The sequence below is a fragment of the Suncus etruscus genome, chromosome 10 (assembly GCF_024139225.1).
Source record: "Suncus etruscus isolate mSunEtr1 chromosome 10, mSunEtr1.pri.cur, whole genome shotgun sequence".
NCBI classification, from domain to species: Eukaryota; Metazoa; Chordata; class Mammalia; order Eulipotyphla; family Soricidae; genus Suncus; species Suncus etruscus.
Window position 1 is genome coordinate 33,206,256 of NC_064857.1, and position 15,438 is coordinate 33,221,693.

Here is a 15,438-nt window from a genome sequence, read left to right on the forward strand (position 1 = left end):
TAAAAGTGGTATGCAGATTATTTAAAAATGATGTGAACACAACAGAAAATTATGCCAAATCATGTAAGTCAAAATCCAGAGTATGGTTGGTTTGGGCAGAACTCAATTTAGGGCTCTCTTTCTATGTATTCTCCTCCTCTTCCATCACCATTTCCTCTTCCTTCTTCTCCTCCTCCTCCTCCTTATTTCTCTTGTTTAATTTTAGATCACATGAGGTGGTTCTCAGGACTTATGCCTGATTCTGCACTCAGGTATAACTCCTGGCAGGGCTTGGTGTACCATATCTAGTGCCAGGGATTAAATATAGGTTGGCAGCCTACTGGGCAAATGTCCTACCTACTTTACCTTCTTTTTCTTTCTTCCCATTTCATTTTTTTTCTGGGGGGGGTTCACACTTGGCAATACAGCAGAGTCACTCCTGGTTCTGTATTTACAAATTACTCCTGGTAGGAGCTGGAGCTGTGGTGCAAGCAGTAGGGCGTCTGCCTTGCACACACTAGCCTAAGGCAGAAGGACCATGGTTTGATCCCCCAGCATCCCATATGGTCCCCCAAGCCAGGAGCAATTTCTGTGCGCAGAGCCAGGAGTGACCCCTGAGTGTTACCGGGTGTGGCCTCAAAACCAAAATAAAATAAAATAAAATAAAATAAAATAAAATAAAATAAAATAAAATTACTCTTGGTAGCCTGGTGGTGCTTTGGGGACCATATGGGATGCTGAGGATGGAAATCAGGTCTGCTGTGTGCAAGGAAATGTACCTACTATACTATTGCTCTGGCCCAGCTACCTTATTTTTTTTTATAATAGTTTTCTCTCTGATAGGTCATCTCCATGACGTGAGCATCTGCATCTGAAAAAAAAAATTTTAGTCTCTGCTAATTCAAGAGCTTGGGAGTTAATATTATGTTTCCTAAATGCTGAAAAGTGTAGAGCTAGTAAAGAATTGGTGTTGGCAATGGAAAATTAGGCAGCTCTTATAAATATAGCATTATGCCATTTAGAGCAAATTAGATTGAACTAGAATCATGCTGAGTGAAGTTAGTCAGAAGGAAAATGATAGGCAAAGAATGAGCTCTCTCATGTATGGAACTTAAAGATACATATTGAGGTAGCAAAATAAGAATCTATTTTTCACACATGACTACTTCTAAACAAGATTCTACTTCTGAGAAAGAAATTTGCTGCCAACTTCTGTACCTCGTGTCTAACCCTGGAATTGGTGGATAGTGGGCTCAGTCCTACCCTATTCAGATTTCACCCCTACCAAACAGAAAGAGCATCCATATGGTTAATTACCTACTGATTATTATTACAAAGTTAGGAGTATGAAAGCTGGTAGGTAAAGCCATTTGATGACTATTTTTAGGGTAGAGAGTTAACTTTTTCTCTCTTCCTATTCCCTTTCCACACTATGCAGAAGCCTAGTTTTTGGTGAAAAATTCTCCTATATTCTGACTTTCACAGCTCCAGTTTGGAGAGCTATCTATAGGTCTTACACCCTATTTAGGCACTTTGCAGGATATCCTGAAACGCCTAAAACTACACATTTTTAGGAAAATGTGAAACCAAAGAAAGAAAGAAACACATACTGAATTGAGAGGAAGGAATCCCTGTCTCTGAGTTTTGAACACTGACCTTCAAGTGATAATTTGCTGAATATTCACTCTTCTTTCTGATCTTATTGTAAGCTTTTTAATGTAATTTATTTTAAAATATTTTAGTTCAAATCTTGTGGTTAATTATTACTAGTTAAACAAATAAATAATAATTAATCACAAATAATTAATAATTAAAATGTAATAATTTATTAATTAGTAATTAATGAATCTTGTGGTTAACTTATTAATAATGGTTTCTCATGCACATAATTCCAATACCACACTCATCAACAATATACCTCTCCGTCTCCCAAGGGCCTCAAGATCCCTTCTTCTCAACTCCGATCCTCCTCAGCTCAATTGTGTGGACCAGTTCTCCTACTGAATATCTTAGATATTAACCCCTTATCTAATGGGTATTGGGTTAATAGTCTCTCTTATTCTGTGGGTGGCCTTTGTATCCTAGTCACTATTTCCTTTGAGGTGCAGAAGCTTCTCAACTTAATATAGTCCCATTGGTTTAACTCTACTTCCACTTATTTGGAAAGTGATGTTTCCCACTTAAAGATACCCTTAGTCTCAATGCGATGGAGTGTTTTACCTATGTGTTCTTCTATATACCTTATGGTTCTGGGTCTGATATCAAGGTCTTTAATACATTTGGATTTGACCTTAGTGCATGATGTTAGAATAAATGGAGATCCAAATTTACTGGAGAGGCTGTGGGGCGAAAGGAATTCTCATTCATTGCTGGTGGGAATGCTGTCTAGTCTAGCCTTTATGAAGAACAATATGGAGATTCCTCAAAAAACTGGAAATTGAGCTCCCATATGATCTACCAATACCAGTATAGGGATATATATAAGAACACAAAAACACAATACAAAAATGCCTTCTGCACACCTATATTCTTTTTAGTGCTATTTACAATAGCCACAATCTGGAAACAACCCAGATGCCCGACAACAGATGTGTGGCTAAAGAAGCTGAGGTACATATACATAATGGAATATCATGCAATCGTCAGGAAAAATGAAGTCATAAAATTTTCCTACATATGGATAAACATGGAAACTATTATGATGTGTGAAATAAGTCAGAGGGAGAGAAACAGACACAGAATAGTCTCACTTATCTGTGGAATTTACAAAAAAATAAAGACATTATTGTAATAATAATCAGAGACAATAAAGTTGAGGACTGAAAGGACTGGCTCATGTACTCACAAAGAGTGGTGAGTACAGTTAGAGAAATAACTACATTAATAACTATCATGACAATGGTAATAAGTCAGAAATAGAATGCCTGTCTTGAATACAGGCAGGTGGTGGTAGAGAATATAACTAGGTGGCATTGGTAGTAGGAAAGTGCACTGGTGAGGGAGGTGGTTTTTTTTCTATAACTTAAACCCAACTACAAACATATTTATAATCATGGTTCTTAAATAAAAATATTATTAAAGAAAGACAAACAGACATCTCATAATTTGAGGGTTTTTTATTTATACTGAAATTACTAAATATGAATTTAAAATTTTAAATAATTTGAAATTTGACTACAGTTTTAATAACTTTAATAATGTTAAAAGATACAAAATTGTGTACACTATCTTTAGTTTATATATAGTGAACATGGTTTGGAGACAATTAGAACTAAGACAGATATTCCCTCTCTAATCACTGATTGTTTTGAACAATTTATTTTATATTACAATTTCTTTATACATATGTTAGATATAATGAAGTCCACTTTGTAAATTTTGTTGTTGTTGTTATGTCTAGGGCTTCATACACATAATACAAGTAAGACACATCTCCTATCCCCTACATTACTTCTTACATTTTGTATAATTTTGCTTTTGTTTTCATTTGGACCACTTCTGGTTTCAGGGCTTACTCCTGGCTACGTGTTCTCAGATGACTCCAGGCAGGGTCAAAGAATCAGGTCCACCCTGGTGCTAGGTATTGAAACTCTGGGTTCATTGAGTGCAAGGCAAGCAATTTATCTGCAATACTATCTCTCCAGTCCCTTCCCTCCACCATTTTTATTGAGGTAATATAATTTACAATACTGTTAATGATAGCTTCATTCATGCATTTTTTTCCCAGTATCATGACCACAACAAAAGAGCCACCTTCCCTCCACTAATATCCTAAGGATCCCTGCAATTTACCTTCCACCCTCCGTAACTATTCAGTTGAAAAGCCTTTAGCATTTGTTGCTCTCTTATCATTTCTTTATATACTACACATTAGAGATTAATTCTGTTGTCTGTCCCTCTCTTTCTTCTTCTTCTTCTTCTTCTTCTTCTTCTTCTTCTTCTTCTTCTTCTTCTTCTTCTTCTTCTTCTTCTTCTTCTTCTTCTTCTTCTTCTTCTTCTTCTTCTTCTTCTTCTTCTTCTTCTTCTTCTTCTTCTTCTTCTTCTTCTTCTTCTTCTTCTTCTTCTTCTTCTTCTTCTTCTTCTTCTTCTTCTTCTTCTTCTTCTTCTTCTTCTTCTTCTTCTTCTTCTTCTTCTTCTTCTTCTTCTTCTTCTTCTTCTTCTTCTTCTTCTTCTTCGGTTTTTGGGCCACACCTGGTGACTCTCAGGGGTTACTCCTGGCTATGCACTCAGAAATCTCTCCTGGCATGGGGGACCATATGGGAAGACGGGGGATCAAACCGAGGTCCTCCTAGGTCAGGCACATGCAAGGCAATTGCCCTACCTTTGTAGTCCGGCCTCTGTCACTCTCCTTCTTACTCAATTCACTCAGCATGATCTTCCATCCACAAGTTAATATTTCAAAGCAAAATTCCAGGGATTAAATACATACCAATAAATGATACCTTATGATTCTTTTTTATTATTATAATTAACCTAAAATTGTTTACCATCAAGTCCTGCAACAAAATTTTTATTTGTTTGGATTAGGTTAGATGATTAATTAAAACCTGTTGTGTATTATGTAGATTTTAATTGTGCATGTTTCATAGACTGTAGGACTGCCTGATTATCTTTGCTACTAATAATATTATGCATTGCAAATATTTGCTTGAATATTATATGTAATTTTAAATGAAAGAGCTATCTACATTCATCAATTTAAATAAAGTAAATGACTTTTCTTACTATCAATTCGACTTTTACTCAAATGTAAATGCCGATATTTTAATTGGTTTAACTATCATGACATTAGAGTGAGAAAAACTCTCCCATGTGAAAAAGAATATCTTCTACTTCTAAATGATGATGCTTCTTGACAATAGCTACATAAATTTAATGAAAAAATGCATAACATTTTCTTTATACAAAACTATTTAAAATAGTATTTAACTACCATAAACCATATGTAGCAAAGTACTGAATTGTACACTTTAAATAAGTGAATTTGAATCATATAGGCATATCAACAACATCCTTAAAAAGTATAAATACACTTCAGGGAAAAGAGTACACTGTATCAACATGAATACAGAGCATATAATGAGTAGCAAAATCACAGTTCACTAAACACTGAAATATATGCCATTTTATTGAAGGAGTATACTGTGATCTCGCACCTAAATGTCTCTACTAAAATTGTTTGTTTGTAATGTCATAGAATTACCCCTTAAAACCTTTCATAGCAATTTGTTGATCCAAAAAAATAATTATTCTATGGATTTTTAGGCCACACCCAGTGATGCTCAGAACTTACTCTTGGCTATGTGCTCAGAAATTGCTCCTGGCTCCAGGGACCATATGGAATGCTGGGGATAGAATGAAGGTTCTGCCTGGATCAGACACGTCAAAGCAAACACCCTACCACTGTGCTATTTCTCAGGACCCAAGATATAAGTTATTTTGTAGAAAAGTAATTCTGTGAAAAGAGTAATCCTGGAAAGAATTTAGGGTCAGGGAAATTGGCCATTATTTCTTTTGTCTTACCAGTACCTAAAAAGTCCAAGAAAGAAAGGTCTAACATTCTTAACACTTTAAAGTACTGAAATCCTTCACTTTTTCCCAAACTACCAAAAGATGGTTGAGAAATGTTTTCAAGGATTAAAGAAAACTTATTGATTCTACATATTTTTCCTATCAGATAATTATTAATTTTCTTTATTGCATTAAGATGTTAGAGTCACTATGTAAACCTCCTCAACAAAAAATAAAATCCCTTGCACTATTTCTTGGAGAAAATTGACCTCTAATGTTAGCAAAAGACAGTAGAAAAAAATAGATATTATCTCCTAATGTTTCCCAGAAACCAAGACAAGAGACTAAAACCATGGTTACTGTAGTCCAACTGGGTCTGAGATCTAGTTCACACACAGGTTCTATAGTTTTGGGCAGATAACCTCTCTCTCAGTTATCACATTAATAAAATGAGTAAAATTATACTGACCTCTTAGATTAAATGAATTCTTATTTGCAAAATATTGAAGAAAGCTCTGAGCTTATACTGAATTTGTTAAGTAAATTTAAATGTTAACATAGAAATAACAACATTAAAAACCCCTTTTCTTATATCTAGTTTTGAAGGAATACAACTGATAGTTATTGAATTTTATTTTAAAAGCTTATCTCTTGACTTTCATTCTTACACAATTTGAGCATGTTACTGAATTAGAAATAGTATTATCTGTCACTATGGCGTTTGTTCTAAGATGGAACAGATATCCATACAACCTTTTGAAATAAAGATTCTACAGGGTACTTTATTGCTTAATGTTACCTTCACCCTTATCTATTGAGTTGTAATTTATCTTGAAGCACAATGTGTCTGATGTGAAGGACAGGGATTTGTGATAAATGTTGATGTGATCAGATAGAGGTAGTGTCAAAATTAGGGAGATAGTGGGAAAACAATTCTCAGAGAAGTGTGATCTCCGGATTTGACCGTGGTGACGATCTCTAAAAACATTAAAGAATGAGACTTGTCACCTATCTGATATGAAGGACAGTATTTTGACAGGGAAGATTCAAGACAAAATAAGTGCAAAATTAGTTGAAAGAGAGCAATAAGGTACATTAAAGATATCTTCCAGTTTTAGCATTAAGATTTGTCTACTGGTTATAAAAGTGAATTTTCAGAATCATTTCTATGTATTCACACTTATATACACACCTAAGTAAATGTATTTATCAGAAAATAACTTTATCTTGAAATAAAGATAATTGAAAATAACTTTATCTCAAAAAAAAAAAAATAAAGGGGCTTCAGTTTCATATTCATTACTATTGACCTTAAAACTGAGTTGTGCGGTAAAACAGAACAGGTAATAATTTAAATAAGATTTGAGAATCATCAAAATAATGTGACAATTGGAAATGTCTCATAGTCTCAGATAAACGATGCAATATCTCTTCCATTCATGCACAAATAACAATAAATAAAAGTATTGAAAATGTGATACAACATTTAAAAATACTTTGGAGAAATACAGATAATTAAATATCTTTCTAAAAAGTCCTATCTTTTCTTTCTTACTTAAATAACACATTTCTATGTTTAAAAGTTTGTCTTTAACGTGAGTCCAGTTATTTTTATTTAGATAATAATTATGCTGATATACCAGAAATTATTATAAAAGTTCTAAAAAGTATAAATGTAGACATACTTTGTTATTTTTATACTTAATAACAGTAAACAAAAACATGATACAACTAGCTATTTGTTACTTTTGTCTTATTCTCTTAGGAAAAATTGCACTGAAAGGGGTTATGGGCCCATAAACTAACGCTTCTTGAAATAAAGAAAGTCTTTATAAGAAAGCACAATTTGCTACCAATGCTGTATGCTACTGTTTTTCAAAATCAGCAAAAATGCTTTTAAAATTTAATATGTATCTATTAATTTAGCATCACATTTAATTTTATTTTATATATTTATTTATAACTTAGATTTTCTCTTATGTGGGACTTATTCATATTTTGCATTGATATATTTTTTTAACTTACATACAACCATTATTATTTAAGTGATATCATAATGTGTTATGGATAATAATCCTTTGTTAGTCATGTGTGATTCAAGCATGGCTTTTATTAACTTATTTTATTTTACTTTTATTTAGATACTTCTAGTATATTAGTATAAATATAATAAATAAATGGTGAAAGATTTTTCCAACCAAAGACGTTTTAGCTAATTTCCTATAGCAAAATATATTTTTGTTTGTAATTTTTATTACTATTTTTATTGTAGTTTTGGTAATATTGTCATACTATATGATACTAATGTACAAATTGTGGGTTATAGTTTTCAATATATTGCCTGTTTTCTCAGTAAATATAGGGTAAAACATTTTTGCAGTGCAAAATTTATTTTGAAAATATGTACCTTATATATTTAGAATTTACCTGAACTTACATAGTTAAATATTTAATTAGAAACCATTGTAATAGTTTTAGTGTGAAAAATTTGGTAGTTTTAGTGTGAGCAAATTATATTTTTATTAGAAACCATTTTAATAGTTTTAGTGTGAGCAAAGTAACTAATGAAGGCTAACTCATGAATCTACTTTTAAAATAAAGAACTTGTAGATATGGAAAAACAAAGCAAAGGTAGAATTGTGGCATTAGAGCAGACCGACTCCCTTTTTTTTTTTGCAACTGGTTCCCCTCATCCATTCAATAAGTAGCAACTTCATCAGAATAATTCAGAAGCATGCTTTCTAGATAGGTTCTCTTTTGCAGAGGGTGTTAAATAAAATCATAGCCTCTTTGGTACAGTCAGGGATTAAAAATTATCCTCTGTCCTTGAAAAGTGAAAATATAGAAATATATATATATTAGTTTAGTAGGCAATTTTGAGTTAATGGTCACTATAGGCATGGAATGACTCTAGGCATTGAGAATATAGGTTAAATAAGAAGTACAAAGTATGACCATCAGAAAATTACTGTGGACATTTAACTCGTAACTTTAATCCTTGTTTCATTTAGATGTTTTTAAATTTTTCTTAAAATATTGTCACCGTGTACCTTAAATATTACTGTGAAAGTTTTGCAACCCACTTGGGCCACAATAAAAATACAAAAATACGGGCCCGGAGAGATAGCTCAGCGGCGTTTGCCTTGCAAGCAGCCGATCCAGGACCAAAGGTGGTTGGTTCGAATCCCGGTGTCCCATATGGTCCCCAGTGCCTGCCAGGAGCTATTTCTGAGTAGACAGCCAGGAGTAACCCCTGAGCACCGCCGGGTGTGGCCCAAAAACCAAAAAAAAAAAAAAAAAAATACAAAAATACAAAAATTATTAAGTCAGTCATAGGTTATTAAGAGACGTGATGGAAAAGTCTTAGGAAACAAAAATAATGTGTAAAATTATGTATATGTATGCATCCATCTATCTATCTAATAAAAGTGTGGTCTCATCAAGGTGTGCCAAAGTAGCATGTTAGTTATACAAAATTAAAGGAATATTAGGTGAATGATTGATGCCCTGCACCTCCTTTCTTTAAAAAACAGTTATGTTCTCTGACCCTCCTCTCTGTTTTCCCAGAAAGAAGGCAATTAATCTCCCTGTGAGAACTACCTGACCTGCATAGAAATGGAGCAACTAGTTACATCCTCCTCATCAGAGACAGGGTTTGAGCATGATGAAAAAGGCACTTTTTTTTTTTAATCTCATGAAACTAGCTTTATAAGCCAAAATTTTAAAGATTTTTTGGTTCTTATTTGCTTTTCATTGGATGGTTATTTTAAAAATATACAAAAGTTTATGTTGACCATTCTGTGTATCTTAAGGCTTTCCTGCTCACAAAATGAAACTTGTCCTTTTAGTATTTGGGCAGAAAAGGAATCAATGAAGAAAGATTGCCTTTCCTTTTCTTCCCCATCTCAATTCTCTCTTCACAACTATGGAAAGCTATTGAGTATCTTTGTGCCAAGCTTCTGAAAAGCATTGTGCCTTCTTAGTCACATTTCCCGGATGGGGAGTTTCTTTCTCTGCCACTGACATTTGTCAGTGCAATAGATTGTTGGTTTTTAATCAGTGGAATCTTCCTTTTGTATTTACCCACGATTAAACTTTAGAATCTTTAGTTTATTGGTCATTAATTCATCAAATAACATTTATGCATGATCCTAGTTACTGGGACTACAGAAAGACTACAAAAAAGACTACATGTGAGAAAGGATACTTCTAGACTTTGAGGCATTTCTACTGTTATAGATAGACTAGAGACTCAATAATAATAAAAAACCATGGTTACATGCTTACCATTCAGCATTTTTGGGTAATAAGGGTGCCAGGAGAATCAGAAACATGCTCTAGGATACTTGCACACAGGTTTTTAAAATATATTTTATATAGTAATATGTATTGAATTATGTAGTTGATACACTATATTTATTATATTAAAATACATATGTATGCATTCAAAATAATTATTTGAATGGGGTTAAAAGTCTAAAGGTTCACCAAGAAAGGACTTCTACATAATCAGAAAGTAGCAAAGATGTGATGATATGAAAAAAGCTCTAAAGTATGCAATAATCAAAAGAAGAGAAGGTTTTAGAAGTGAGCATATTATATGCTGTCTTGAGAGAAAAGTAAGAATGTAGTTATTCTTTCTTGCATTTGCATAAATATGTTTTGCAACAGTATATTTAACATTAAAAACAAATAAAACTAAACTAGTTGCCTACTGGGTAATAAGGTTGGGGGAGTTGGGAAAATAGGAATATAAGAACAGAGAAATATAAAAATATATAATGCACGCTTTTATGTCTTTGAACTAAATAAATATTTTATTTAATTAATTATTAACCTAAAACATTTTTTTTGGAAAAGATATGTACTAGTGGACTGCAGCCAAATGGTAGAAAAGTAGAGTGTACTGCATGTTGAAGCTATAGTGTGCTTTTGGAATGTGTCATGTTCTGTAGATATGGAAAAATGGATCCCTTTGAGGCAAACAGGTTTCAAGTCTGATTGAGAAAAGGAACTGTTTAGGAACACCTCAGCACCTAACATAAGGTACCAATTTAGTTTTCTTTCATAAAGTCACAGGAATTATGGAGGTATAAAAAGTAGACAAAGTAGAAAAAGTGCTTAGATTTGTCTGTTGTAATTATGTTTCTGGTATCAAGTGCATGTATGATGGTGGGTGGCATAGATTTGGACATAAGAGACTAGGAAGTTATTGGTTACCATTCTTTTTTTGTTTTTTTTTTTTTTTTTTTTTTTTTTTTTTTTTTTTTTTTTTTTTTTGGGCCACACCCGGCAGTGCTCAGGGGTTACTCCTGGCTGTTTGCTCAGAAGTAGCTCCTGGCAGGCACGGAGGACCATATGGGATACCGGGATTCGAACCAACCACCTTTGGTCCTGGATTGGCTGCTTGCAAGGCAAACGTCGCTGTGCTATCTCTTCGGGCCCATGGTTACCATTCTTCAGAGAGAAATGATGAGCTGCTGAGCTGACTTAGCAGCAATTAGATGAGTGGAAGACTAATATCTCATAGCCTGATCCTAGCTATTGCTATTGTGATTTACTAACTCCATTTGGGGTTCAATTCAGTCCTTCCTCTTATACAGTCTTAATTTGGATTCCATCGTGATCTTCAAGTCAGTATTGCTAACAGTTTGCAGAAGTTCTGATATAGGTGAGGTTAGGTCAACAAAGATACCCTCTATCTTTCATTACCTTTCTCCCCCTCAGAATAAAATCATGTGAAGAAAACTTGATTTTTTTCCACCTTTTTATTTTTATGTAAGATTTTAGGAAAATCTTTTCTGTGTTATGAAATTACTAAGAACCTTTGGAAATTAGTTTATGATATATAGTATTCTATATTTAAGTGAAATAAAAATTATTAAAAGAAAATTTGCTTCCATATTTTATAGTACAAAGTGTAAAATATATACATTTATATATAAATACATAAGTACAAATATATCATCACAGATTTGAGTGCAGTTTTTAAGGATAATAAAGAAAGACAAAAATCAGGAAATAAGAATAAATATTGAAAAGCCAATAACACTTATACATATATGTATATATATATAGTAAGAAACCAAGAATAATGGGATTCCTTGTACATTTCTGAAAGAAAAAATTTCAATATTCAAACATAACTTTGAATCTATGTAAACTTTTCCTTTCACTGAACTAGAACATTAAAATTGTTTTTAATTTTTGAAGGTCTAATCTTTAGTCATACCAGAAAATTGTAACTCAGATGTGCTCTAAAATGTTATTTAGAAACAGGAAATATGTAGGTTAAAGAAAAGCATTAACAGATTGTTTAAATGAAATGATAACTTCTATCCGTTGCTAAAAGGCCACCCATGCCTTCTGGTATACTCACTGTTTGATACCTCCATCTACACTGACTAAGATCTAAGTTATAATACTTCTTGAATATTCTACCTCCAGTAGAGTTTATGGTCAAAAGACTCTCCTGAGCATTTATAACCAATATCATGTGGAGTAGAAGTAATCTTCTAGTTCTCACAAATTTTTGGCCTATAGAACTCAAAGCTATAATATAATAGACTTTTAAAAGAAATTTTCATTTGGAGTTACATGATACATAGCAGTATATAACACAATGAATAAGTTCTAACAAGGCCTTCTATAGGTTCTTAGAAATGATTTTGAGGTACATTACTCACTGCTATATAACACTTATATTTCTGTCATTTATTACTGAATTTGTATTTTTTGAATTCTAACTTTAACTATAACCAGTTGGTCAGAACAGAGACGGGTGGTTTAAGTGAATTATATATTATATTTTTGACTCAAAAGAAAATTTAACTCAAAGTTAAATCTCAAAGCAACACCATTCTTTTTTGTATTATTTTTTATTTTATTGGTTTTTGGGTCACACCCGACAGTGCTCAGGGGTTCCTCCTGGCTCCATGCTCAGAAATCGCTCCTGGCAGGCTCAGGGGACCATATGGAATATATGCTGGAATTCGAAACACTGTCCTTCTGCATGGAAGGCAAACGCCCTACCTCCATGCTATATCTTCGGCCCCACAACACCATTCTTTTCTTTTCTTTTTTTTTTTGGTTTTTGGGTCACACCCGGCAGTGCTCAAGGGTTCCTCCTGGCTCCATGCTCAGAAATCGCTCCTGGCAGGCACGGAGGACCATATGGGACACCGGGATTCGAACCAACCACCTTTGGTTCTGGATCAGCTGCTTGCAAGGCAAACGCCGCTGTGCTATCTCTCCGGACCCACAACACCATTCTTAAAGACAGTTATATATCTGACATTGATTCTATTCCACACGGATGATATGTGTGGGATAATCTGGTGGTAGGAAGTTAAGAATAATGGATTCTCATTACATAAATCCACTGTGGGTTAAATATAGATTTTTTCTAGTTTGTTTGCTTCTATACTGAATCTGTATTCTTGCACCAAATTTTAAGTACAGACATATTAAAGCTTTCTGCAGAATTATTTTCTTAAGAAAGTGACATTCGACACTCTTGAGCAAGTTATTGGGTATGTTTCCACGTTTTTTCCTCCACACTAATGAGTACATGTGAAGGAATGTATTAGTAGAAAAGTCACAGTAGAAGTGACTTCCAGCCGAAGAGCCCCAGGTAAAGAATAGATAATACACTACTTTGGGAAAAAATGGTTGATACTATTTTACCTCATACTGCAAGTTAAAAACCATAGTAATTAATTAGCTCTGAAAGCAGAGAGATGCCATGGGGAAAATGATGTAAAATGACAGGAAGTATAACTGATATTAACACAATCGCAATTACTTCTAGTACTTAATGAATATTCCCCAAGAATTTAAGTATCACAAAACTTGTGTAGAGAAAATATTAGGCAAAGGTGACAGTAAAGGGCAAACTAATTAGACAATGACATAAGTGTGATACATACCGAGAGTAGTATTTGGAGAGCACTGTGAATGACTTCCAGGTACTGGAAGTCTATGAAGCAGTCTGTGACAGAAACATAGGTGTAATCATCCATCATACCATGAGCTGATGGAGGCAGCACTCTTCGGACACAGCCAGGCCCGTGTTCTCTCCACCATGACCGGTGTACAGAGATGTTGAATGTCATTAGATCTGTATCCTAGATAGAAAGAAGAGAAAGTAAATGGAGAAAATCATAGCACACCACAGTGTTTAGTTAGAAAGAACTTAGGATGGATGATGTTAAAAGGACTTGACTTTTGAATGAAAACTAACAAAAGACAAAGATCAAATTGACTATGTATATTATATGCTAAACTAATTGTAGGATGTCAAAATAAAACCCTATGAATGGTCACATCTTTTTTTTTTTTTTTTTTTTTTTTTGGTTTTGGGTTACACCCGGCGGTGCTCAGGGGTTACTCCTGGCTGTCTGCTCAGAAATAGCTCCTGGCAGGCACGGGGGACCATATGGGACACCGGGATTAGAACCAACCACCTTAGGTCCTGGATCGGCTGCTTGCAAGGCAAACGCCGCTGTGCTATCTCTCCGGGCCCCGAATGGTCACATCTTTTTTTTTTTTTTTTTTTTTGGTTTTTGGTTTTTGGGCCACACCCGGTAACGCTCAGGGGTTACTCCTGGCTATGCGCTCAGAAGTCGCTCCTGGCTTGGGGGGCCATATGGGACGCCGGGGGATCGAACCGCGGTCCGTCTCCTAGGCTAGCGCAGGTAAGGCAGGCACCTTACCTCCAGCGCCACCGCCCGGCCCCGAATGGTCACATCTTAAGGTCTTCATATAACAAAAGTTCAGAAACAAAACTCTGTACTTATAATAATTAAAAATTAATCTTATTCCTTTTAAAATTTTTTGTCTGCAATGTTAGTTACACTGGCAAAACCATTACCATCATAGCTAAAATTCTTGAGAATTTAATTCTCTACTAGATATTATCTTAGGTATTTTAATTCAACATATTCTATAATGTTCATATAGATATTATTAGAAAAATAATTTACAGTAAATTAAATAATTGTTCTTCAAATATATTGAAATTTTCTTTTTAGACTCTATGCAATTTATCTTATATGACAATAAAGGAAGTACTTTGTTGTATAGATTAAGCTAAGGTTTGAGAAAGAAGAAGATTATTCTGGATTTTTCTGAGTAAATCCAAGATACATTCTATTATACATTCTATTATAGGGAGAGAGGCAGAGACATTAGACATAAAAAATAAGAGAAGTCAATGAAACTACAGTCAATTGAAGTGATGTAGTAAGAATGACTGACTTCATAGACACTAAAAGGTAGAAAAGAGAGGGGCAAGATTCTTCCACAAAGCTCCAAATAGTTAGAGACTCTGGAACACATAATAATAAACTAAAATTATAGTTTTTCCAAATGAATTTCTGACTTCTAGTCTCTAAAACTGTGAGATTATAAATTTTTGGTTTTAGAGATGCTGAGCTTGTTACATGGTAGCTTTGGAAACTAAGTTAAGTAAGAAAGTGAGGTGAGATAAGCTATTGAAAGGTAAAATAATTGTCCAATTTAATTAATAAATGTTTTAAATATTTTGCTAACTTGGTATAGAGCTCAAATTTTATCTAGTAAATCTTCATATTTAGTCAGAATATTTTGCTATACCATTTTCTACTATGTTTTATCTCTCAACTGTTCACTATTATTCCTACTCTGAAGATAGTTTTTATTCATTTCCAGTATTTAAGAATAAATAAAACTAAAACCAATCAACTACATGTGAGAAGAACAAGAAAGATAATCGTTTGACTTTTCCATATCAAAACAAAAAGTCAGAGTCCTCAGCAGAAGCAATATCCTGGGATTTTTTGCTAAAGAGACATTATTTTTTATACAATTCTTGTCACAAAAGATGAAAATAATAAGATTTTTAAAAAATATTTTTTTTTAGCTTAGGCTTTGGCCTAGGATTTGTACCAAAACCAAGATCTCTAATTC

The 15,438-nt window shown here is 33.7% G+C and overlaps 1 protein-coding gene across 1 annotated transcript in view; it reads right to left on the reverse strand.

Annotated features, from left to right (window-relative positions):
• NKAIN3 (sodium/potassium transporting ATPase interacting 3) overlaps positions 1-15,438 on the reverse strand; it is a 559,837-nt gene that overhangs the window by 126,883 nt on the left and 417,516 nt on the right. Inside the window, exon 4 of the mRNA XM_049782115.1 lies at positions 13,419-13,616. Coding sequence (XP_049638072.1) covers positions 13,419-13,616 — 198 coding nt within the window. The remainder of the gene's footprint in view (positions 1-13,418; positions 13,617-15,438) is intronic.